Below are 24,259 nucleotides of genomic sequence, written 5' to 3'. Positions count from 1 at the left end.
CATACCCCTTAATTTTTTTCACGTTTTATGTTGCTGCCTTATGTTTAAATTACTCCCACACCCCACACATCAATCTACACTCCATACACCATACTGACAAAGCAAAAACAGAATTGTCCCAACTTTGTAAATTTATTAAAAATAAAAAACTGAAATAAGTACATTGCATAAGTATTCATACCATTAACTAAATATTTAGCTGAAGTCTTTTTTGTTTGATGTGACAATCTTTGCACATCAGCATTTGGCAATTACCTTCACCTCTCAAGCTCTGTCAGGTTGGATGGGGGCAGACACACATTTTCAGGTTTCTCCAGAAATATTTGATTGGGTTCAAGCTCAGGCTGTGCTGGGCCACTCAAGGACATTCATAGAGTTGTCTATAAGCCACTCTTGCTGTGTGCTTAGGGTCATTGTTCTGTTGGAAGGTAAACCTTCTGCCCAGTCTGAGGTTCTGAATGCTCTGGACTGGGTTTTCATTAAGGCTACCTCTATATTTTGGTGCATTGAGCTTTTCTTCTATTCTGACGAGTCCCTCAGTCCCTGCCGCTGAAAAACAGCCCCACAGCATGAGGCTGCTACCAGCACACTTTACTTTTGGGATGGTACTCTGTAGGTGATGAGAAATGCCTGGTTTCCTTCAAACATGATGCTTGGTATTAAGGTTCATCAGACCAGAGAATCTTGTTTCTCACAGTCTGAGGGTCCTTTAGGTGCTTTTTTTTGTGTGCAAATTCCAAGTGTGTTTTTATGTGTCTTCACTGAGGAGAGGATTGAGTTTGGCCACACCAGCATAAAGCCCAGATCGGTGGAGTGTTGCAGTGATGTTTGTCCTTCTGTAGGTTTCTCCTATCTCCACATATGATCATGGAGCTCAACTAGAGTGACCATCAGGTTCTTGGTCACCACTCTAACCAAAGCCCTTCTCCATCAATTGCTCAGTTTGGCCAGGAGTCCAGCTCTAGGAAGAGTCCTGGTTGTTTCAAACTTCCATTAAGGGTAACAGAGACTACATGCTTACATTTCTTTTCTGAACTCTTCCACAGATGTGTGGCTTGATGCAAACCTGTTTCTGAGCTCTACAGGCAGTTTTTTTGACCTCAGGGCTTGGTCTTTGCTCTAATATGCATTTTCAGCTGTTAGATCTTTTATTAAGACGTGTGTGCCTTTCCAAATCATACCCATTCAATTGAATTTGCCACTCAAAGTGTAGTAACATCTACAAGTAATATGAATGCTCCTGAGCTAAATTTCAACTGTCCCAGATAAGGGTATGAATACTTATGCAATGGAATAATTTTTACGTTTTTTATTTTGAATAAATTTGCAAAGGTGTTAAAAACCTGTTTTTTGCTTTACTATTATGGTGTATGGAGTGTAGATTGATGTGAGAAAAAAAAAATCTTAACATAAGGCAGAAACATTAAAAAAAAAAAAAATATGAAGGGGTATGAATACTTTTGCAAGGCACTGTATAATTTCTCCTTGGTCAGTGTTTGAGACAACAATAAAAAATTGCAATGAGACATTTTTCATGGAGTTAGTTTATTGCCATTTGTTGCTTTGACTTGGGCAGGTGGATCAGCACAAGATCACAGTGGTGGAGCATGAAGCCCTTCTTACATGAGAGGGATCCTGTTAGATGGGACACTAACACACACGGTACAGTTACCTTAGCTTTACTACTGTTAGAGTTAAAAATGAACAACCATGGTTACATCACAGTGTGTTACAAACCACAAGAATGAAAGACGTCAATGAGCTTATTACCAGGTCAACTGTGAAGTTTCAAGACAGTATCGTCACCCAAAGCTTTGGACTCTCTCATTAGATGGTCCTCTCGAGGTCTGCTTTATTGTTTGGTTCTACTGAATCTGTAACTAAGTCTTTGGAATCATTAAACAGAGGCTAATTGAGTTAATAAATGAACACGCTGCACTCTGAGATTGATTCAGCTGTGATTCTACTGTGCTATTCACCATTCCCTTTAAGGACGTTGTGTAATTTTTGCTCTCTATAGCTCGACAAACATTCAGCAAACCTTCAGTGAAAAGATACTGTCGAGAACATTTGGCAGAGCACAAGAAATTACATAAAACATTTTTTCTTACTTTGTTAACATGTATTTTTTTTCTAGATAAACATTTCTACACTATTTAATAATTGATCTACTGACCAACCCAGGCTCTTATCTGGATGGAAAAAAATGAATTTTTCTGATGGTGAAAATTTGTGTTTGATTTGTTTAAAGGAATGGTTCACCCAAAAATAAAAATTAGCTGAAAATTTACTCTAAGGCCATCCAACATGTTGATGCTGTCAAATGGGTGCCATCAGAATAAGAGCTCAAAGAGCTGATCAAAGCATCACAATCGTAAAACCGAATTTAAAAACATCTTGATGGATTTGTTTCTTACGAACACATTTTTTTTTTTTTTACTTCACAAGATGTTCATTGATGGACTGGAGTGGTATGGATTATTGTGATGTTTTTATCAGCTGTTTGGACTCTCATTCTGACGGCACCCATTCACTGCAGAGGACCCATTGGTGATGTAATGCTAAGTTTCTCCAAATCTGTTCTGATGAAGAAATAAACTCATCTACATCTTGGATGGCCTGATGGTGAGTAAATTTCCAGCAAATGTTCATTTTTGTATGAACTATTCCTTTAAGTCAAATTGGACTAAATGGTTAAAGATTAAGGCCTTTGGTAAACCAGTATCTCTAAATTTGAAGCGATGAGGAGGTTAACTTAGTCCTCAGATGTCTGAGGGGCACTTAGATCATTTCATTCTCTCTACAGACAGTCATAAAGGCATGTTCAACTCTATGGGAATGAATGAATGTGCCACTAAAATGGACATATTTTATGATTAGTGCTGTCAAACGATTAATCGCATCCAAAATAAAAGTTTTTGTTTACATAATATATGTGTGTGCTGTGTATTTATTATGTATATATAAATACACACACATACAGTATATATTTTGAAAATATTTACATAAAATAAATTTATATAATTTATATTATATATAAATATATTTAATATATAAACATAACATATTTTTCTGAAATATATATATGCACGTGTGTGTATTTATATATACATAAATATACACAGTACACACGCATATATTATGTAAACAAAAACTTTTATTTTGGATGCGATTATCGCGATTAATCGTTGACAGCATATATATATATATATACACACATGTATAAACCCATTTAAGGGGGAAACTGCTTAATGTGTTTTTTTAATGGAAATGTTCTAGTGTTCCTCAAAATCATAGACTTGGTTTATGGGTATTTTACAGTGAGAGATTAAATTATAACCAAAACAAGGTAAACAGCCTATCCAATGTAGATGCTGAATGAAAACCAAATCGAGCTGGATTCTGGGTGGTCAGCAGAAAATACTGGAGTTTTACACACACAATCTAAAACATTTAACAACTGCAGCACTTGATATTTCAAATAAAACAAAGTTTGTGTGCTATCTGTCTCATATGCCTCCCGGCAACTGCTTTGCAGCATTTCACTAAGAATTCCCACTCCATGTTATCATCTTTATCAAAAGTACATACAGCATCAAACGTTAAAATATAACACACAAATATCAATATGTATTTATATTTATATGCATATAAGCAAAATAATAGCCTTCACAAAATAAATCTCTGATTTATTTTACAGTATGTAAATCACAAGAAAAAAAAAACTTTCTAACACGATTAAAAAGTGCTAGCAGATTATTTTACAACAATGTGCAAATGTATTCTGAAGCCTTACATTATGTAGTCTAATTTGTACATTCTGATTAGATCTAAGATGTCACAATGATTTAGTGTTTGAGTTGATTATCTACAGGGCAGAATTCCCACAGGTCAGAATGAGGCCAGTTTGTCTTGGTTTAGTCTTGGCTATTTGTCTATGGGTTCTCAACTTAAGACAAATAAAGGCAAAGTTTGGCAACTATGTGTCAAAAACTGCAATGTGTTTACAGCAGAACAACAGAGATCAAGATCTCCTCTCGGATAGTTAACGTTCTGCACCTGACATTGGCAAAATAAAATAAAATAAATTAAAAAACGTGCTTCTACCAGGTGGAAAACATTTCAAATTGTGGTTTGAATAATCGTTGTCTTTTCATTTATCTCTTATATTCCTACTACTATCTGTAGTTGTTATTGAATTGTTAAAGCTAGAGGAATCTTTATGATAATATGCATTTCCATGAAACCTTACAATGTTTTATTTGCTTTTTGCATTTTTTAAAAAATGACTTTGGTTTCCATTATGATTTAAAATCATAAACTAAAAATCTTAGAGCTCATTTTAACACTGGCACTCAAAATATAGAACTGAAACTAAAATTGTAAACTTCTAATTAAAGTCGGCATGAAACGTTGCTTGCAGCCCATTTTAATTCAGTAAAGTGATGTTATTCAGAGTAATACTGGATAAATGATTAATTGCATTCTGAAAAATGGATGTTTCATGTTGACTTTAACAATTCAGTCTTTAACAAAATGCAACTTTTGGTTCACAAGCACTTCAGGAAAGTGCCACTTCTTCAGTTGAAATCCTGCCTGTGTCTGCTCAAAACTCTTTAGATGTTTCCAAACATGCATCTCTTGATGTACATGATAGATCGAGCACACGGTACATTTCAGATGAACTAGGAAGATATTGATTTTATTTATGGCAACCAAAACCATCTCCTGACAAGCCTGAGCAGAGATGGGAAGTCACGCTCTGTTTGGCACTTACAGTAAACGCTGTGATATCACGCAGCAGGAATTGAGGTCACCTGTCTCAGATGAAGACACATCAAAAAGAAAGCTAGAGAAATGATTTTTCACCATTTGGCAACTACATGTGGCCTTATTGACATGAAATCTGCAAAGACATTTAGTTTGATTGTTAAATCTGTATCTATTTTTGCTGATCAGTTAAATGCAACACTGTTTATTGAAGCGTACGTTTATACGAATTTAGATTTTATGAATTTGAGATTATCGTGTGTATATGCGTTTTGGGCCAGTTTAAGTCAAGGATGCATTTGTAGATCATTTTTTCCCTTTTGCTTCATTTTAACCATGTGCTTCTTGCTCAGATTTGATTATCGTGTCAGTGCAAAGAGACCCATATCACGGTCAGGAAAGTGGCCTGTGGGAATTCTGCCGCTCTGTGAAATAATGTTATAGGCTACACTATACTGTCCCCTCCAAAGACATGCTGATAAATGATTTCATTTATATAGTTTGCAGTTTCAACAGGTGGAAGAGGAAGAGCATCTGCTAGAGGATCTGTATGAAACAAAATGTAACTGTCAATTTCCATCAGCTGTTTTAAGACTGTAAGATGATGCAGAATTCCATCAAATGTCAAAAATGAAAAGAAAAAAAAAAATACTGACGATTTCTTCAACCAGCTTGCCTTAGGAGGGTTCCCTTTGATCTACATAACACTCTCAAAAATGATCACCTTGTTCTCCTCCGTTCCAGGAGACAGAGAGGCCAGGCTTTTAATGTCAGTGTCAGGGGCCATGTATTCGAGGTGATGGGCTCCCCACACCGGTTTGGTCAGATTTTCCCAACGCTGCAAAAAAACAAAACACATAATGATTTGAAGCAGCTCATGTAGTCCTAATGTATGCATTCTGAATAAAATCAAGCAAGTTTAGAGAAGACAACTACAAGTCATTTACTGTAGCTGTGAGAATTACAATTAATGACAATCAGACTAAGCTTTCTGTCAACAAATCTGTGCTGACACTACCATTCAGTGTGTCAGCAGGTTTTCCCACACTATTTTCAAGGACTGACAGTGTTAACATGTTCACACGTGCAAATTACAGTCATTTATAAATCAGGCCCAGATTTATTCTTTGTACGGTTGTTCTTCTGCATGGTTTTCGTTAGCAGAAGCAGTAATAAAATGTAAAAATTAGATGAGAAACTGCAAATACACAAAAAAACACAAATAAAAATGACTTTAAAAATCTTAATTTGTTACTATGATTTATTCAATTGTTCCTTGTTTTAGGTGAATTAAAACTAAAATTAATAGTACAACATCTCTACTATTTAATTACAATAAGGCAACACGTCAACTAAAATAAATAATAAAATAATAATAATAAATAAAATAAAAGATCAAATAAAATAAAGATAAATATAAATATAGAAAAAATGACTAAAATTTAAATTTCTTGTTTGCTGCGATGCAGTTTGAGAAACAATTATTTGATTGTTTTTAGTCTGAGTGAGCAATTTCCCTCTGGCCTGTATCCTTTTATAGATATCAGCATATTTTCCTAGTTTCATCCTCACAAATTGCTAAACCCCGAAATAGCATTTAGTTTTCCTTCCTTAAAAAGTAACGGAATTCCTCACTGCACTATAAAAGCGCGAGATTAATCACAATTACTATTTAATTTGACTGACAGCCCTATTATTTTTCATTTCCTCCAGCATCCTGTGCTAGTTTTCCGACACATACATGCCACAGACCTCAGCTGTATTCAGTATTCAGTGCGTGTTTGGAAGCAAACATTGAGGGGGTGAAGCATTGTGGTCTATCTGCAGAGGAATGACAACCATTAGCCTAGTTACTATAAATACACGCATCGCTTTCTCATGAGTAATTCTGATGCTTTTCAGTGAGGTAACTGACCCATAGTCCAACTCCAATGCATCGACGGCTACTGTAAACTGCTGTTTTTGGACTGTTTGCACTAACTGTTGTTTGTGGGGCCGCTACTCAGAATTTGGAAGATGCACATAAACAAAGCTACTCGTTCAATGCTCTCCAAACGTCTTATGTGTTGGCTAATAGAGCAGTGGTTTGAATAGGTTGAAAGGGTGCAAACCTCTCTGAATGTTCCCTTGGCTCCAGAGAGCTTGTACAGAAGGCTAACGGGGATACAGAGCATGGAGGAGAGAGCCAGACACCATCCGATCACCTCTCCCCACCACGGGTACACATACACATTGTTGTAGGTCAGAGGCTTGTAGTTCAGCAGGTGAAATAGGAAGATACCCTGAAGACATAAAGAACAATATCAGAGTCAACAATCTAATTGAATAATACAGGAGCAGCAGCCTAACAGGTCTTTTTATAGAATTTTTAACCTTGTTCAGGTAAGTTTGACCTACATTCGATTTTCAAACTGCCTTTATTTCTGGACATTTTGTAAATAGTTCTCATTTAGGGTCATGAATGAGCATGCAAAGTTTTGACACATGGACGTGTTTTGGAAAGGCTCTACAAATTTGTTACGACTTCTGTGTTGTGGGTCGAATTGACCTCCTTGGTTTCCATGCAATTTGCCAAGTCAACACTTAAAAACAGGTAAAAAAACAAAACATTTGTTGTATTTATTTTATTTTATTTATTTATTTATTGTATTGCTTGTTAAACACTTAAATATGAAATACATGAGACTTTATGATATTTAAAACTCAATGTTTATTCGAAACTGAAGACTTCCAAGGAAAATTCACTGTTTTTGCTCGTTAAGTTTTTTTTTTATCTCAATTACAAGAACATTACAAATTATAAAAGGCAGAAGTAGTTCAAATAGCAAAAAACATTACTTACACTAAGTACAATTAACGTTATATACTAGGATTATTATAGTTCACTAAAACTTGAAACATAAAAGATTTTTTCGTTACTTGAAATATGTCATTATCTCATTTTCAGTTAGTTCATCCTTATGTACTAAAATAAATAAAAGTGAAATTAAAATGATAAAAAAGATAAACATTTAAAAAAAAAACTAATGCAAAACGACAAAAACTTTAATGAGAAAATGAAAACAGAAAATGTATTTTAAGTGATACTAAAATAACCCAATACATATTCAGACAGTAATGGAAAAAAAAAAAACATTGTTTTTTGTGTCTGTGCAGCTTATATTGAGCATAAAAACAAGCTACAACAGAGTTTTTTCTGTTTTTACATTAATCTTTTTCATAGTGTTGAATTTTGGCAAATTGCACGGAAACCAAAACAAAAGCACAAAAGTTATATAGAGCTTTTGAGCACAAGAGAAGGGTTAAATGGCATAAATATTGACAGGCATAACCATTTTTAAAATGCATGAACAGGTGAGAGTATTTTCCAGCACTCACCATGCAAACACATGGAGTTATAAAGGACCAGCACCACTTTATCCACGGGAATGGCCGGTAACCGATCATACGGGCAATATCGTCCATGAACCTGTCAGCACCTGCACACAGTGGCATGAAGTCAGCGCTCTTTTGGGTGTGTGTGGGATTACAGCAGTGTTACTGTAAGCACAGGGTCCTACAGGATATCCTTACAAGAGAAATGCCTACAGTACTCATGAGAAACTGATGAGACGAGAAGAGAATGGAAAAACAGCTGCATGAAGAGATTCTCACCATAAACCCACGCGACAACCACGCATTCCCAGAATGCTTGCCACAGTAGGGTCATTCCACTGGCTGAGTAGTAGTCAAAAAGCTGGAAGACGAACATCCCTCCCTGTAAACGCAGATTGATACGAAATCAAAATAGACCCTTTTTTCTTCATAAATATCTCACAATCAGTGCAATCACAGAGAAAAAATAAATACAATAACCGTGATACATCTTTTGATACATAAATAGAAAGCTCAACAGAACAGCATTTATTTAGAAAATTAAAATGAAATATTATATGAGCATTGCAATTTTATATTCATATTATATGAGATTTGCAATTTGCAAATTTAGGGCATAAACATAAACCCTGACTTGTAATTTTGTTATTTTCTAGCAATAAACCTTAAATTATATTGTATAAAACAAAAATATGTCACAATGGAGGTTTTTAGTTTAGTTTTAGGTATTATTTTCCCATAATCAAAAAAAAAAAAAAAAAGTAACCAATAATATAGCTCACTGATCAAATTTCTAGTTCCACCCTGCATTATTAATATTTGGTTTCACCCTGAAGTGAGTGAATTATATGCGTCATGAATGTTGTTTCATGTTGTCTTCACAACAATTTGTCACCTTCATCCGTGTTTGAAAAACACAAATGAATAAATATCACAAAAGCTACTTGTCAGGTTATTTTCACTTTGATTCTTTGAAGTGTCCTTATGTAAAGCTTTGAGTCACTGTGAGCTTTATGAGTCACGTCACTCCCACATACGACAGCAGTTTTGATGAAGAAAGATCAGCCTCTGAATGAGAGCATGATGATCTAATACCCAGAGAAAGGACTTGTGACAAACCATTATATTCTTATCTGACTAATGGAGAGCCACACGACTGATGCTGATATTCTCACAGCTGAGGACTCACCTGTGTAACCATGGAGAGATCTATAATGAAGCATAATAAACAGCAGATCGCCACAGCGATTTCGCGCTGATAGCGCATGTAATACTTTCCAGGGAAAAGATCAAGAATGCCAGTTACGAAACCCTCCACACCAACAAACTGCAGAAAAAAAACATAGGGGTCAGATGTGTTATTAATGGGCTCACTTCGAAATCAAACTCAAAATATTTTCAGTTGCGTGGTGATATTTTAATCAAACACACAAGGGTAATTCTCCAGCACATGAAAGGAAAATGTTCAAGTTAGATTTAATAATTTCCACATTTGGAACTTCAGCTTCATGGCAGTGTTATTCTGCTATTATAGTTTTTATTAATATTTTTAATGTTTTTTTTAATTTTCAAATTAGTTAAAGTTGCATTTTTTGTCATTTTTATTCGTTTTTTAAATGTCTATTTCTTAAAATAATTTTTATTTTAGTTTTAGTTATTTAATTGTTTCAGCATTTCTTTTATTTCAGTTAATGTTTCTTACTAATGAAAATGATATTGAACTAAAAAAAAAATTATTTTAGTTTTAATAGTATATTATAATATACAATAAAGTATATTGTCACAGAACGAGGCAGATAATATATTCTACTGTATATGGTAAAGGCAATGGCGATTATCATTGGATTATAAATATACTTTATTATTACAAAAATGCCAGAGATGGCTTGAAGAACACAGTTAAACCATATATTGTCGCGTCGTATGTTTATTGTCGTATACTGTTGGATATTTAAATAAATAGTCAGATCGCAAACAGATTCAATCACCCATGCAATCTTGTTTATAAATGACAGGATTGTCTATTAAAGCCTTAAATCACAATGTAACGTTCAAATCTGCGTTCGCGCTGCCGCTGATCCAGAGAGAGCAGTTTACTTATATGCAACATCTTTACAAAGTCTTTTGTATCGTTATTTCTGTGTTACAAACATTCAAATAATCACAAAAGTACTGGAATAAAAGTTTATAGTTCGGATATAAACACTGCTGTCTACAGAAGCGATCAAAATAGAATAAATCACCTTATTAAAAGTGACAATGCTTCAAATAAAGATTGTATCAATTACAATGTAACGCCAGCAGGTGGAGACAAGTGACTTAAACTGAGATTCGTTCAAAAAACATTGATTCATTCAGGAATGAAACAAGTGAAGTCTTTATGAGCAAGTCATGAAGTTATGAGTTATGAGTTATGAATCATTTGTTTAACTTTTTTATCAATTCGTAGAATATTGTATTCTACAAATAGACAGCAGCAATTTTTTTCTAGAAACTAGTAAATTACATGGTATTTTTTTAGTTGTCTTTTTTTTCAGAATCATGGTGGGAGAATAGTGATATCTATTTTAAAAATAAAATATTGATACAATATAGTTAATATAAATATGAAAAATAATACTTCTTTCTAAAGTACTATGTGAACTATGTTTGCTCAAGAATGTTTTTAGTTTTAGCATTTTGAGTTTGTTCAATAGGCTACTCTGTTCAATATAGCAAAACAAACTTTTGTTCCAGATTTTTACTCATTAAAACAAACAAAAAAAAATATATATATATATTATTTTAAATAGGACAAGGAGAAGCAAGACTTAGATAAGTAATAAACTGTATTTCTAAATCAGTAAATCTGCAAATATTGTCTTAAATAAAGTCTGATGATGCAAATTGTAATTTGTGGCCCTTCATATTGTATGTAGTTTAAATGCGGCCCGCTTGGCCTCTGAACTTGAGGAACCCTGATTTAATAGATATTGTACATCTAGCCGTTACATTTTTCTTAATCTGATGGCATTAAAAATATTTTATTTTTTAAGTATTTTTTTTCAGTGTCATAAACATAAAAGCAGTAATCAAATGAATCTCTATCACTGTTCTGAAAATATTTTTAGATTTCTTTTCATTTAAATTTATATTTAATAGATATTATAAATATCACTCTATAAAAAAATTGTCTTGATTTGATTAAAATATAAATTATTATTAAAATATTATTACTAATTTATGGCAGTATTATGGCAATATTATAGTAATATTATATATATATATATATATATATATATATATATATATATAAAAATATGAATACAAATATTAAATCAGTGACTACATTTTTCTTGATTTGATGGCATTAAAACATTATTAACAATTCATGGTAATATTACAATATTAGTTCATAGATAAATATTTTTATGAACACTAAAATATTAATTAACATATTTAAATATAATATATTTAAATATTTTAAAGTCAGTAGTTACATTTATCTTGCCATTAAAAATATTTACTTTTGTTTGGGGGGTCAATCTCTTCCAGTGTCAATCAAATACATCTCCATCGATGTTCTGCAAATATTTTTAAATCATATATTTTTATTTATATATATATATATATATATATATATATATATATATATATATATAGATAGATAGATATATATATATATATATATATATATATATATATTTTTTTTTTCTCCAGATTTTACAGAATAATTTTACAGATTTCTGTTGGTGGCATTTTAAACTGTGGCCATTCATATCATATAACAACCACACACGTGATCCTTAAAATGTCTGTATGTGAACTGACCTGACTGTCCAGTCCTAGCAGTAGCAGCATGAGGAAGAATAGGGCAGCCCACACCGGAGCCACGGGCATCAGAGAAACGGCTTTAGGGTACGCTATGAACGCCAAACCAGGGCCTGTGGGGAGAAGAGGAACATGAGAGACGTGTCACCATGGGCTACAGGCCGCCCGCATCTCAGACACACATACACACATACAGCACCAACGGAACAGAGAGAGATAGAACTCAATCAGAGAGAGAGAGAGAGAGAGAGTGAGAGAGAGAGAGAGAGAGAGAGAGAGAATGAGAGATAGAAGCACCTGGATGAAGTGAAACGAAGTGAGAGCTCGTGGAAAAAAGGGGCGCGGGGAGTTGAGTTTTCCTACTGTTTATTGTTTTTTATTGCTCCTCTATATCGATCATTTCAGTCGAATGCTTTTTACCGTAAATAAGCCGTAATGTCGTGTAGGCAGCGTGTCGTTAGAGGCATGTAAGTGCATGCTAACATCGAGGCCATCTAAATCGTTAGTCATCTGCCATAATACTAGTAAGTATCACAGCACACAAGTTCTCAAATTTACAATACTGTTAGTTTATGGCAGACAAACTGAACACAAAATTAAGTCTTGAGTTTGTCATCTGAAATATTCTGTAACTTGATTTGTGTCCTAAAACATAAAGGGACACAAAAATCTTCTGCGAAATGAAGAAATGTAAACTGAATTGAGTCGGCTGATAACTGTGCATTGTGTGACTTTATTCATAACAGAAGCAAAACTAAACACTTAAAGGGGTCATATCACTCGTTTATTATTTAATTTATTCCACTGATGCTGTTTGTAAAAATTTTCATTGTAAAAGAATCATTGTTTAGTTGATTTTCATGATAAATGGGTTGTTTTGCCTTTATGACTTCTATGTATGCACCCTCTTTTTGCATATGAAATGAGAAGCGAAGTTTAGCTGTGCTCACTCGCATTGTTTCCACCTGCTCCATCCATCAAAAACAGCCTGAATTGCACTGTGATAGATTTATAAGACATGGAAATGAGCCACTCAGACTGATCAGAAATCTGGTTAAAAAACAAACTTCAGCCTAAAGTTAGGATTCAACAGGATCAACACAGGGTTTAATGTATTAGCTATACATTTTGCCAAACCTGATATTGCCAAGTGCAACGTGTTCCTGGGTCAACATCTTTGTTGACCCTGGAACAACATTGTGATTAACCAATCAGATTTCAAGAACCAGTTTATAATTTTTGTGAAGTTTAGGATTATAATCAGTGTTTGGTGCTTGTACATCAGTGTAATTCATCTATCAGTTCCTCAGATTTTAGGGATTACTCATGGGTAAGGTTAGGTTTAGGTGTAGGAATATGGTTAAGATTATATTTTTGGATTAAAATGTTGTTCCAGGGTCAACAAAATATGTTGACCCAGGAACACGTTGCACTTGGCAATATCAGGTTGTGCATACATTTTACTCTAGTTAGCTCTTTAAGCATTTAAGAAAAATAATATATGTCATACTTTGTCAATATTACATTAGTGTGACCAGAGGGCCATGTTATAGAGTGAGTCACATGTTTAAATATTATTATTAATATAACAATACTGTTATGGTAATATTATGGCATTAGTTTTTAAATAAACATTTATTTATATAATAATACAATTTGAATACAATATCTTTAAAAAAAAATATCAGTGGTTATGTTGTTTTCTTGATTGAAAAAATAAATAAGTAAATAAATGTGCCTAAATAACTTTTTTTAGAAGTAATTTTTGTAATCTTAAAATCAGTAATCAAAAACATTTCCACCAATGTTCTGATAATAATTTCAGATTAGATTTTACTGAATAAACTAACAAATTTCTGTGTGTGGCATTTCAAACATTAATATCATATAAAACCCTCATACATCATCCTTAAAATGTTTTCATGTGAAGACTATTAAAAATATGCTTCAGTCGCTGATTTCTTATGTTGAGATTCTACAGGAACAGTACATGCTTTACCATATTTTCTATATATTTTACTCTAGGTCTTTAGGAATTATAGGTGTTATAGGTGTCAACTGATGCTTCAGACATATGTTGAAATAGTATTGTTATTAATTTATGGTAATTTTACAGTTTACAGTTCATAATTAGTTTATAGATAAACCTTTCATAAATAATAAAATGTGAATAAAAAAATATTAAGAAGTCAGTGGTTACATTTTTCTTAATCTGATAGCAATTGCGAAAAAAGTAAAACATATACTGTATATATATGTATGTGTTTAATGTTGCAATCTTGAAAGCAGTTATCAAATATATCTCCATTAATGTTCTGATAATTTTAGCTTCTATTTTTGAATAATCGTAACAAGTTTCTATGGGTGGTAGGTAGGGCTGGGTATCGATTCAGATGTCCCGATTCGATTCGATTTCGATTCTCAATTTTTTTATTACATTCAGTGAATATAGTTTTAATACAAAAGCTATTGATATTTCTAACAAAATGAACAGTAAACATCAGTTTACAAATAGTGAATTAATAAAAAGAAATTAAGAACCACAGACCTGTATTTTAAACCTATTCTTTTTTTGTATAGGGTCCTTTCTTAAACAATAATAGGGCCCTATAAAATGTTCTTAATTTTTCTGGTAATCAGATGAAGGCATAAAAAAATAAAAAATTTAATTTATCCTAATCAAATGAAAATTAAACCCTTTTATTTTTTGGCAAACAAAGTGCTGCACAACAGAGGTTTACTGTTAAAATTAAAAAGAAAACAATTGGGATTATTCCTTTAAAAATAAAGATTTATTAATATTTATTAGTAGTAGTAGCATTGAGTCTTAAGACTGCTCTTAACGTTAAACTAAACCTTTATTTTGACAGGTTGCCGTGAGGAACTTGCAGCTGCTGTGTATCAAGTGATATGACGGTAGTTTTCTCAAATTAAACTGTAAAATGCTAATGAAATGACTCTTAGAGCAGCAGTGTGTTAATATCATCATATAGTGAGACGGCAGAAGATGAAAACACCGCGAGCGTCGTCTGCGCTTTAGTATGTGTGTAGTAAACAAAACAGTGCGTCGCGCCATCCACCATTCATTCATTCATTGTGGAAATCATGGCGCCTTATGCGTGATATCAAATGCTTCATTTCACCTGAGCATTACGAATCACACGTATGGTTTTGTTCTTGGTTCTCATCAACAGTATCTCCACCATGATAAGCACTGAATGAATGACAGGCTTTCTGTTGTAACATCGCGCATCGTTAAATAAGGGTGACATCTAGTGGAGAAGACTAATGATAAGAATCACATTAATCAGATCTTGTTTTAAATGCGTGCTGAAATAAATACCGGAAAAGATCGATTCGCGGCTTTTGAGAATCGATAGAGTCGACGTCATTAAAAAAAAACGATTAATCGAAAAATAAATTTTTTTGCCCAGCCCTAGTGGTAGGGGTGGGTAGAAATTTTGGACTATCGTATCTATTGCAGTTACACGCTCATGTGACGTCGCTGTGCTACGTGGTCACGAAAACTATCGTTTTGTAAACATTGCGGTTAAAAACCAAGTGATTTTAAGCCGTTGAAACACAATCTGCAGTGAAAAATAACTAATTTCGCTGTATGTGCATGCTGTCTGAGAGAGCTATTTATGCCGATTTATAGACCTCGAATGGTTAAATACACACTTGAATGTGTCAAAATGTCTTTGTAAGCATCCTGATAAACACAGTAAGTGAAAGCAAACAGCTGAGAAAGAAAACACATGGAACAGTGTATTGGATCCGGGCAGCTCTTAAAGTGACAGCAGTCTAATATTCCCACTGTCTGTCATTTATGTTAATCAAACAACAGAAGAGAGAAAATCTCTCACTGCTCTTGACTAAATCACTTTAATAACTTTAATAAGAATAAATACACAGTGAAGAATATGTAGTGTTTTATACATTTAATTACTTTAAACAATATATGACGCATTCTTTATTTAATTGTTCTAATGTCATTTTTTTGTCCTATTGCTTGTAATTAGTTTCTTATTCTTATTTAATCTAATAAATTAATAAATAAACAATAAATAATAATAATAAATAAACTTGCCTTGCCTTGCCCACCCCTAATGGGTGAAATTTTAACCTTGCAATTATTATAATAGAAAAATCAAACACCTTATCCTTAAATAGTTTTAATGTGAGGACTATTAAAATAAGCTTCAGTCGCTGATATCAAACATTGAGATTCTTCTACAACAGGATCAGCACATTTCAACATATTTTCTACACATTTTACACTAGTTAGCGCTTGGAGTTTAGGATTACCAAACTTGGTATTTAGGGATAATCATATATGCACCATAGTTTGTCATTATTACATTACTGTGACAGGCCAAGTTACAGCAGGCATCACTGATGCATTCATATTCAAAAAAAGAGCCATTTTTACAGCTTAGTTTCAGTAAATGCTCTTTTTATTTTGCTGTGTTTTCAAAGTTTTCATTGAAAACATCACGTAAACTTAAATTTCTCTTTATATGACCCCTTTAAGGAATAGTAGAGGTGGGATATTTTTGTATTACCAGTGGATATCACTACACTGGCTTTTAACTTACAGCTAGGCCTGATTTCTCACAAATGTAGCAAGATCCAGGCAAATGTAATGGAAATACACGGTGAAGAGCCAGAAGAGAGACGTGCCTTATATTAACATCAAGCAACTGTTAGGTTAGTGCTAGACATTAGCGTTTTTTATCGTGTTGGGGTTAAAGCAGGTGTTGAGTGCCGGTGGTGTACAGTTTTTCCACACGTTGGCTTTGTCTCTTAAGATGGATGAGCCTGATTGTGGAATGAGGCTAGGCTACGCTGTGCATGTCGGGCCTGCCCTGCCTGTGCGGCAGACGGTCGTAGGTGCTGACTTTAGGGCTGGGCTGTAGTAGAGGTGTAAATGCTAACATTAGATATCAGAGGTTTACCTGCATTGGCAGACTGCTCCAGGACCCCTCTTGAAATCGAGATGTGCACATCTCAAGAGGCAAAGTTCCTGGTTAAATAATCCTTAAATTAATACTTAAATAAAGCCAAAATATAGATATAGAGATATAAATAAATATATATGAATCACAAGATATATATATATAGAACGGGACTGAAGACAATCAAGGAAAACTAGTCAAAGCATCAAGTTTATGATGGGGAATCTGGTTCGCTTTCTAACTATAACTGTCATCCGATTGTGTGCTGCAGGAAAATGAAAAATAAGAAAAAGCCACAAACAATGCATCGATGGTTTCCTTCTCAAAATCGTCTGGAAGTACAGCACATCACAACCCATTCGGACATCACGACACAAGCACACTGACACAGAACGCCTCATTTAGACCTAGAAATCTATTTCTAAACATCACACTGACAGATAACACACTAGAAGACAAGGACCAACACACACACACACACACACACACTCACACTCACACTCACACTCATTCCTACACACGTACATTTAAAACATGTCTGCGCGTGTGTGTGTGTGTGTGTGTGTGTGTGTGAGCGTGCGCACGTGCATTCTTGATGTTTTCTTAAAGGGGCCATATCATATTTTTTCCACTGGGTTCTGTTTATAATGCTTTTATGCCAAAAACATCATACAATATTTTAGTTTTTTATATTTTATTTCATTAAAAAAAAAAAAAAACATGCAGGCAATCATATTCCAGGTTTCTGAAGACTGAAATCCAAGTATCCCAAATAAAATAAAATCTGCCTCTTCCATGTAATGCAGTATTTAAACCAGTGTTATTTTTGCATCGAGATGCTATTAGTTTTTATTTGTATTTTAAATTGGTCATATTTATTCATTTTTATAAACTATAAATTTAGTAACTATAAATGATTAATATTTAGTTTTTATTTTAATATTTTTAATTTCCTTTTTAAATGTTAATAGGTTTTAAACTTGTAGTAATTTTGTTATTTTTAGTAATTTTGTTATGTTTGTCATTTTTAATAGTTTGTTTTTTAAAACACACACATATACATATACATATATATATATATATATATATATATATATATATATATATATATATATATATATACAGGTGCATCTCAATAAATTAGAATGCTGTGGAAAAGTTCATTTATTTCAGTAATTCAACTACAAATTGTGAAACGCGTGTATTAAATAAATTCAATGCACACAGACTGAAGTAGTTTAAGTCTTTCGTTCTTTTAATTGTGATGATTTTGGCTCACATTTAACAAAAACCCACCAATTCACTATCTCAACAAATTAGAATACTTCATAAGACATTTTTAGTGAATTGTTGGCCTTCTGGAAAGTATGTTCATTTACTGTATATGTACTCAATACTTGGTAGGGGCTCCTTTTGCTTTAATTACTGCCTCAATTCGGCGTGGCATGGAGGTGATCAGTTTGTGGCACTGCTGAGGTGGTACGGAAGCCCAGGTTTCTTTGACAGTGGCCTTCAGCTCATCTTTTTTTTGGTCTCTTGTTTCTCATTTTCCTCTTGACAATAGACCATAGATTCTCTATGGGGTTCAGGTCTGGTGAGTTTGCTGGCCAGTCAAGCACAGTAACACCATGGTCATTTAACCAACTTTTGGTGCTTTTGGCAGTGTGGGCAGGTGCCAAATCCTGCTGGAAAATGAAATCAGCATCTTTAAAAAGCTGGTCAGCAGAAGGAAGCATGAAGTTCTCCAAAATTTTATTGGTAAATGGGTGCAGTGACTTTGGTTTTCAAAAAACACAATGGACCAACACCAGCAGATGACATTGCACCCCAAATCATCACAGACTGTGGAAACTTAACACTGGACTTCAAGCAACTTGGGCTATGAGCTTCTCCACCCTTCCTCCAGACTCTAGGACCTTGGTTTCCAAATGAAATACAAAACTTGCTCTCATCTGAAAAGAGGACTTTGGACCACTGGGCAACAGTCCAGTTCTTCTTCTCCTTAGCCCAGGTAAGATGCCTCTGACGTTGTCTGTGGTTCAGGAGAGGACAACTGTGGCCAAATTCCTTGACACGTCTGTGTGCGGTGGCTCTTGATGCCTTGACCCCAGCCTCAGTCCATTCCTTGTAAAGTTCACCCAAATTCTTGAATCGATTTTGCTTGACAATCCTCATAAGGCTGCGGTTCTCTCGGTTGGTTGTGCATCTTTTTCTTCCACACCTTTTCCTTCCACTCAACTTTCTGTTAACATGCTTGGATACAGCACTCTGTGAACAGCCAGCTTCTTTGGCAATGAATGTTTGTGGCTTACCCTCCTTGTGAAGGGTGTCAATGATTGTCTTCTGGACAACTGTCAGATCAGCAGTCTTCCCCATGATTGTGTAGCCTAGTGAACCAAACTGAGAGACCATTTTGAAGGCTCAGGAGACCTTTGCAGGTGTTTTGAGTTGATTAGCTGATTGGCATGTCACCATATTCTAATTTGTTGAGATAGTGAATTGGTGGGTTTTTGTTAAATGTGACCCAAAATCATCACAATTAAAAGAACCAAAGACTTAAACTACTTCAGTCTGTGAGCACTGAATTTATGTAATACACGAGTTTCACAATTTGAGTTGAATTACTGAAATAAACGAACTTTTCCACGAGATTCTAATTTATTGAGATGCACCTGTATATTAGGGATGGGCATTTCAGGCAAAAATAATATACGAAAATCGACTGGTATTATTAGATTATTATTTCGAAAATCGCACCCCTCCCCCGCATGCACGCACACATAGGCTACAGTACACTACACACACATAAACAGAGAGAGAGGGAGAGAGAGACCATTTACGCTTTCAATCTATATGTTAACAAACTGTTTAATACATTAATAGGGAATAGGCTATCTTAACTCAAGCTATATAATTGTAACGTGCTGAAACATTTATGAAATTCAACCAAATGACTGCACTTATTGACATAACAGTCCGTCGATTAGCATAAATCAATTGCTCATAAGGCTGCTAGGACATCAAAAATGAGCATGAACATCCCAGATAGCAAGCACATTCCGGCTGAAATGCAGCACTGTCGGCTCAGTCTCGGCATCGGTGAGAAGATAATGAGCCACAGCCGTGGCGATTCTACAAAACACTTCTGACAGACGGCTTTTTCTCTATGGGCCGATCTCGGCTGAAAGCTGTTGTACTTGCGACAGGTCCGCACTCGGTGTAGTTGTGTGTATTTACCTTCGGGCCGAGTTCGTTTTGTCACGGACGGGCCGCTGCTAGAGCTAGATTAAGGAATTCGCTGATTTTAAATCAGCCGCCTGAGAAATAGTTTGGTGGTTAAATTATGACGCTAATCTACAGTGTGCGCGTGAGCATAGACCATAGACTGTAAAAAAAAAATAGACGTAGTGTCCGTGACGTCACCTGTAGGTTTCTGAAGAGCATTTTTGAAGCTCAAAATGCACGGAGCCGGCCGTCGCCATCTTGGCAGCGCGTCACTCCTGGATAATCGAAAATGGGCAAAAAGGCAGGTCGTGGGTGGAGCTGGTTGCTGAAACCACGCCCGCCTAGCGGGACGGTGTTGACAGCAGTGGCAATCCACCTGTCACTCAAGTGGCCACGCCCTTAATTATGCAGAACTTTAAGGCTTAATATAATTTAAACGGATGAGTTATAAAAAAATTCACCCCCCTCACAGTTGTCATGAAGGGCAAAATTAGCTATATAGACCAAAATAATTTTTTGAACCAGGCCGTAAACATGTTGTTTTCTGCTGTAAAGTTGGGCATTTTAACATGGGGAGTCTATGGTATTGACTCCCTTTTGTAGCCAGCCTCTAGCAGCCAGTCGATGAATTACAGTTTAAGTCACTTCTGTGTTGGTTTCACGAGAGAGAAGGTTGCCGCTTGGCATAGACATATGCGCGTGAGAATGTGGTGTTCTTCTGTTGTCCTTGACAGCTTTGAGGTGCGTTATCGGCAGCACCTCCCTCTGGTTACATGAACGCGTCACATCAGCACCGAAAACATGAAGAATTCTTGTCAAAAAAAACCAAAAAAAAACGCACAGCCTATTCGATATTCTATTATTAAATCAACTAGTCGAATATTGGAAAATCGTGACCCATCCCTAATACAGTATATATATATTTTCTATCCTCAGATAACATTTAATTTAATTTGAAGTAGTAAAAATGTGTTTATTGTTTTAGTTTTAGTTAACTACAATAACCCTGGTTTATTAACATTTAATTTAATTTGAAGTAGTAAAAATGTGTTTATTGTTTTAGTTTTAGTTAACTACAGAAACCCTGGGCTAGTAGCTACATCTGTGACAGCAGGGGTGCCACATACAAAAGTATTAAAATTAGTGCAGATTACAGATTATCAACTAATTTTGGTACCCAAGTGACCAAATCTGTAAATCTGCTGCTGTGCATTATGTTGAATTTAAAACAACTATATGAACATGAAAAAGAGACTTGAATACAAGATCTACTTCCAAAACCAGAAGCAACGGTTACTTCATTGAGAAATAATTGCAAATTACATTCAATTTAATTTGCTAATTAGAGATGCACCGATTGACCGGCCAGTGACCGGAATCGGACGATTTTTCGCATGACTCACGTCTTGCCGTCACAGCCACGCATACACTCACAGTTGCGTGTAAACATGGCGTTTCGCGTGAGAACGATTCTAATTTTAATTGTATTAAGTGTAAATGGCGACAGATAATGTATTTATGTCGTGCCAGATGACGCTTGCACAGCCTGAGTGAGTGTGTGAGAGAGACAGCACACACAAAGTACCATACTTCGCATGAATTCATACTTCGGTAAAAAAAAAAAGATATTTACAAAATATGATTTAGATAAGCAATGTTATACGGCAATGATGTTTCCCCGAATATCAATATCAGCACGATTGCAATGTGACACGAAGTTCAAATTAAGCGACTTGGATTTTAGACAAAATATTGACAGTTTTTGCTCAATTTCGCTGACGAAAATAGTTCCGATCAAAGCCAGCAGAATTGTTGTGTCTCCGAGCAACACACAGTGGTGTTTCGTTACTGAATGAATCCACGTTTTTGAACGAATCGAGTGAGTCAATGATTCAGTGGCCCATTCATAAGGACAGTCACTTGCCTCATTTCTGAATGAATCAGCCGTTTGAACGAATCGGTTGAATGAATGAGTTGATGACTCACTCATTAAAACAGACACTTGCCGCCACCTACTGGTGGTTTAGTCATATTTAAAAGTATCATTGCATTTTTTCAACATTTATTTGTATGTTCAAAAAAATATGAAAAACATTAATCTTATAAAATTATTTATGCATTTGAAATTTTGCAGTGTAAATGCATTTATGGCTCCTCAGCTTCATCAAACTGTCTGTGTAAATGCATCTAATGCCACTTCAGAAGCAGCTTCTGTTTCCTCAGCAGTGGAAAGATAGAGTTTGTTAATACTAATTTCATTTGAATGGTAACAACTCTACAGTTTATTATTATGCTAACTGAATTAATTGAAACAAAGTAAGAATTTGATGTGAAAGATGACACGTTTAATAGGGTTGGGGGAAAAAATGACCATTTATAAACATAGTGGGAAATGACATCTGTTTTGTTACATTCAGCAACTCATTTTAAGTTAACTATTTCTTCCTCTTTCCAGCAACAGAGCACTTTATTTTGAGAGTTGTTTAAGTGAGAGAAAATCTCTGTAACTTAGCCCAGGTTGGGGGAATTCTAATTATTAATAATTTCTTTTATTATATAAATAACTGTCAATTATAGTTCTTAGAAAGAAAATCGGAATTGGCAAAAATCGGTATCGGCAGGTCACACTTCCAAAAAACATTGAAATCGGCAAATTGCAATCGGTGCATATCTATTGTTAATATTTAAATTAATATTAAACTTAATTTGGCATTATGAAAAGCTGACTGAAAAGAGCAAGGACATGTGATTCCTCATGATTTGGCCCCTTTAAAGCATGCTGTACACTGGTATGTTAACCCCAACATGTACGAGCAGCGATCCGATTAAAATTAATTCATTTCAAGGACATGAGGGTCACTTTGTATGAAGTCTGTGGCATCTTGCCAGGTCATTTAAAAATATTATCACTTCATACTCATTTAGGCTTGCTGCACAGTCTCTCCTTCAGGCCAAGAACATGCCGTCCTTTACTGAGCCTCACAAACCAGTGCACTGCTCCTGCACCGCGAGCTCAACTGAGTCTGAAATGACAGTACTAATTCACCAAGCAGGGGTAAGAGAAAAATACCACTAGCACTAAATGAAGCTCCGCTACAAAAAGGACAAACAAAAAGTCTTTAGTTCAGAATATGATGTGATGCTCACACATCTTTTAACCACCAAATTGTAAAATGACGCTTATTAAAATAAGCAGTATATTAATTTTTTTAACAATAATTTGTGAGAAAAAAATCTCTTGTCCATAGAAGTTACATAAAGTGTGTGTGTGTGTGTATGTATATATACACACACACGTACATGTATGTATGTGTGAAATTGAATATAAATTTCAATTTTTTTAATAATTTTTCAAACAAAATGCTAGTAACATTAAATTAAATATGAAATTTTAAAGTAGAAAGAATTAAATAGTATTTTCTTTAAAAATGTACGCTAGTAATCTTTGCTTTATTTTTCAACTTGTATTTGTTTATTTTATTTTAAATTTATTTATGTATTTACACAGTGCAAGAAGAAGTTGGCTAAAAAAGCAAACATTTATAAAACATTTTACTTGATTTATGGTCACTGTTCTTGATGAAATCAGTACAGAAAATATAGGTATTTGGTTTCCCTACATTTATAGTGTGCATTTTTTCTTCATGCAACAGCCTTTATCAAGACATTTATGTAAAAAGACATGAATTTAGTGTCAATCTTGTAGGATGGTCATGTTATGTACAGATTATTAGTGATAGCTTGACAAAAATCGGAGTGACAGAAAGCCTTCTTCTGGTGTTCACACTTTAAATGTGAAACATGTAGGCCTGTGTTATGAACTAACACATCTAGATGTGTGAGCGTCACACAAGAATATGTGGAGAATATGTGGGGCGTTAAATTTCATGCCGCATACTAATAGTCTATTAGTGTAGTCTGTGATGCCTGTTCATTTCTATCATGAATGATCAGGATTTCACTTTCATAATTATTATTAACCTAAACATAAAATTTGAATTAAATTGTAATCAATGTCAATGTAAATGTGTATGTAAAATGAAGGCATTGCATTTTGGGAATTATATATTCCTCAGTGTTTCAGGACATAGCAAACGGGAAGAAGACTGTGCTAATTGTGA

General features: G+C 34.5%; 1 protein-coding gene across 3 annotated transcripts in view; it reads right to left on the bottom strand.

The window, feature by feature from the left end:
• Positions 1-1,526: 1,526 nt before the first annotated feature.
• Positions 1,527-24,259, bottom strand: part of slc6a8 (solute carrier family 6 member 8) — a 46,303-nt gene continuing 23,570 nt past the window's right edge. The window contains exons 8-14 of one of the 3 annotated variants that reach the window (XM_058785830.1): positions 11,956-12,068; positions 9,335-9,472; positions 8,425-8,527; positions 8,149-8,249; positions 6,882-7,052; positions 5,427-5,608; positions 1,527-5,316 (exon numbers count right to left, since the gene is read on the bottom strand). In XM_058785830.1, the coding sequence (XP_058641813.1) occupies positions 5,468-5,608; positions 6,882-7,052; positions 8,149-8,249; positions 8,425-8,527; positions 9,335-9,472; positions 11,956-12,068 (767 nt within the window). In that variant the 3' untranslated portion in view covers positions 1,527-5,316; positions 5,427-5,467. Of the gene's footprint in view, positions 5,609-6,881; positions 7,053-8,148; positions 8,250-8,424; positions 8,528-9,334; positions 9,473-11,955; positions 12,069-24,259 lie in introns of all 3 variants that reach the window. The other 2 variants (XM_058785831.1, XM_058785829.1) reach the window with 2 other exon arrangements.

This window comes from Onychostoma macrolepis, chromosome 08, assembly GCF_012432095.1.
Source record: "Onychostoma macrolepis isolate SWU-2019 chromosome 08, ASM1243209v1, whole genome shotgun sequence".
NCBI classification, from domain to species: Eukaryota; Metazoa; Chordata; class Actinopteri; order Cypriniformes; family Cyprinidae; genus Onychostoma; species Onychostoma macrolepis.
The sequence above is the reverse complement of the archived record's forward strand: the minus strand, read 5'-3'. Positions and strand labels throughout refer to the sequence as shown.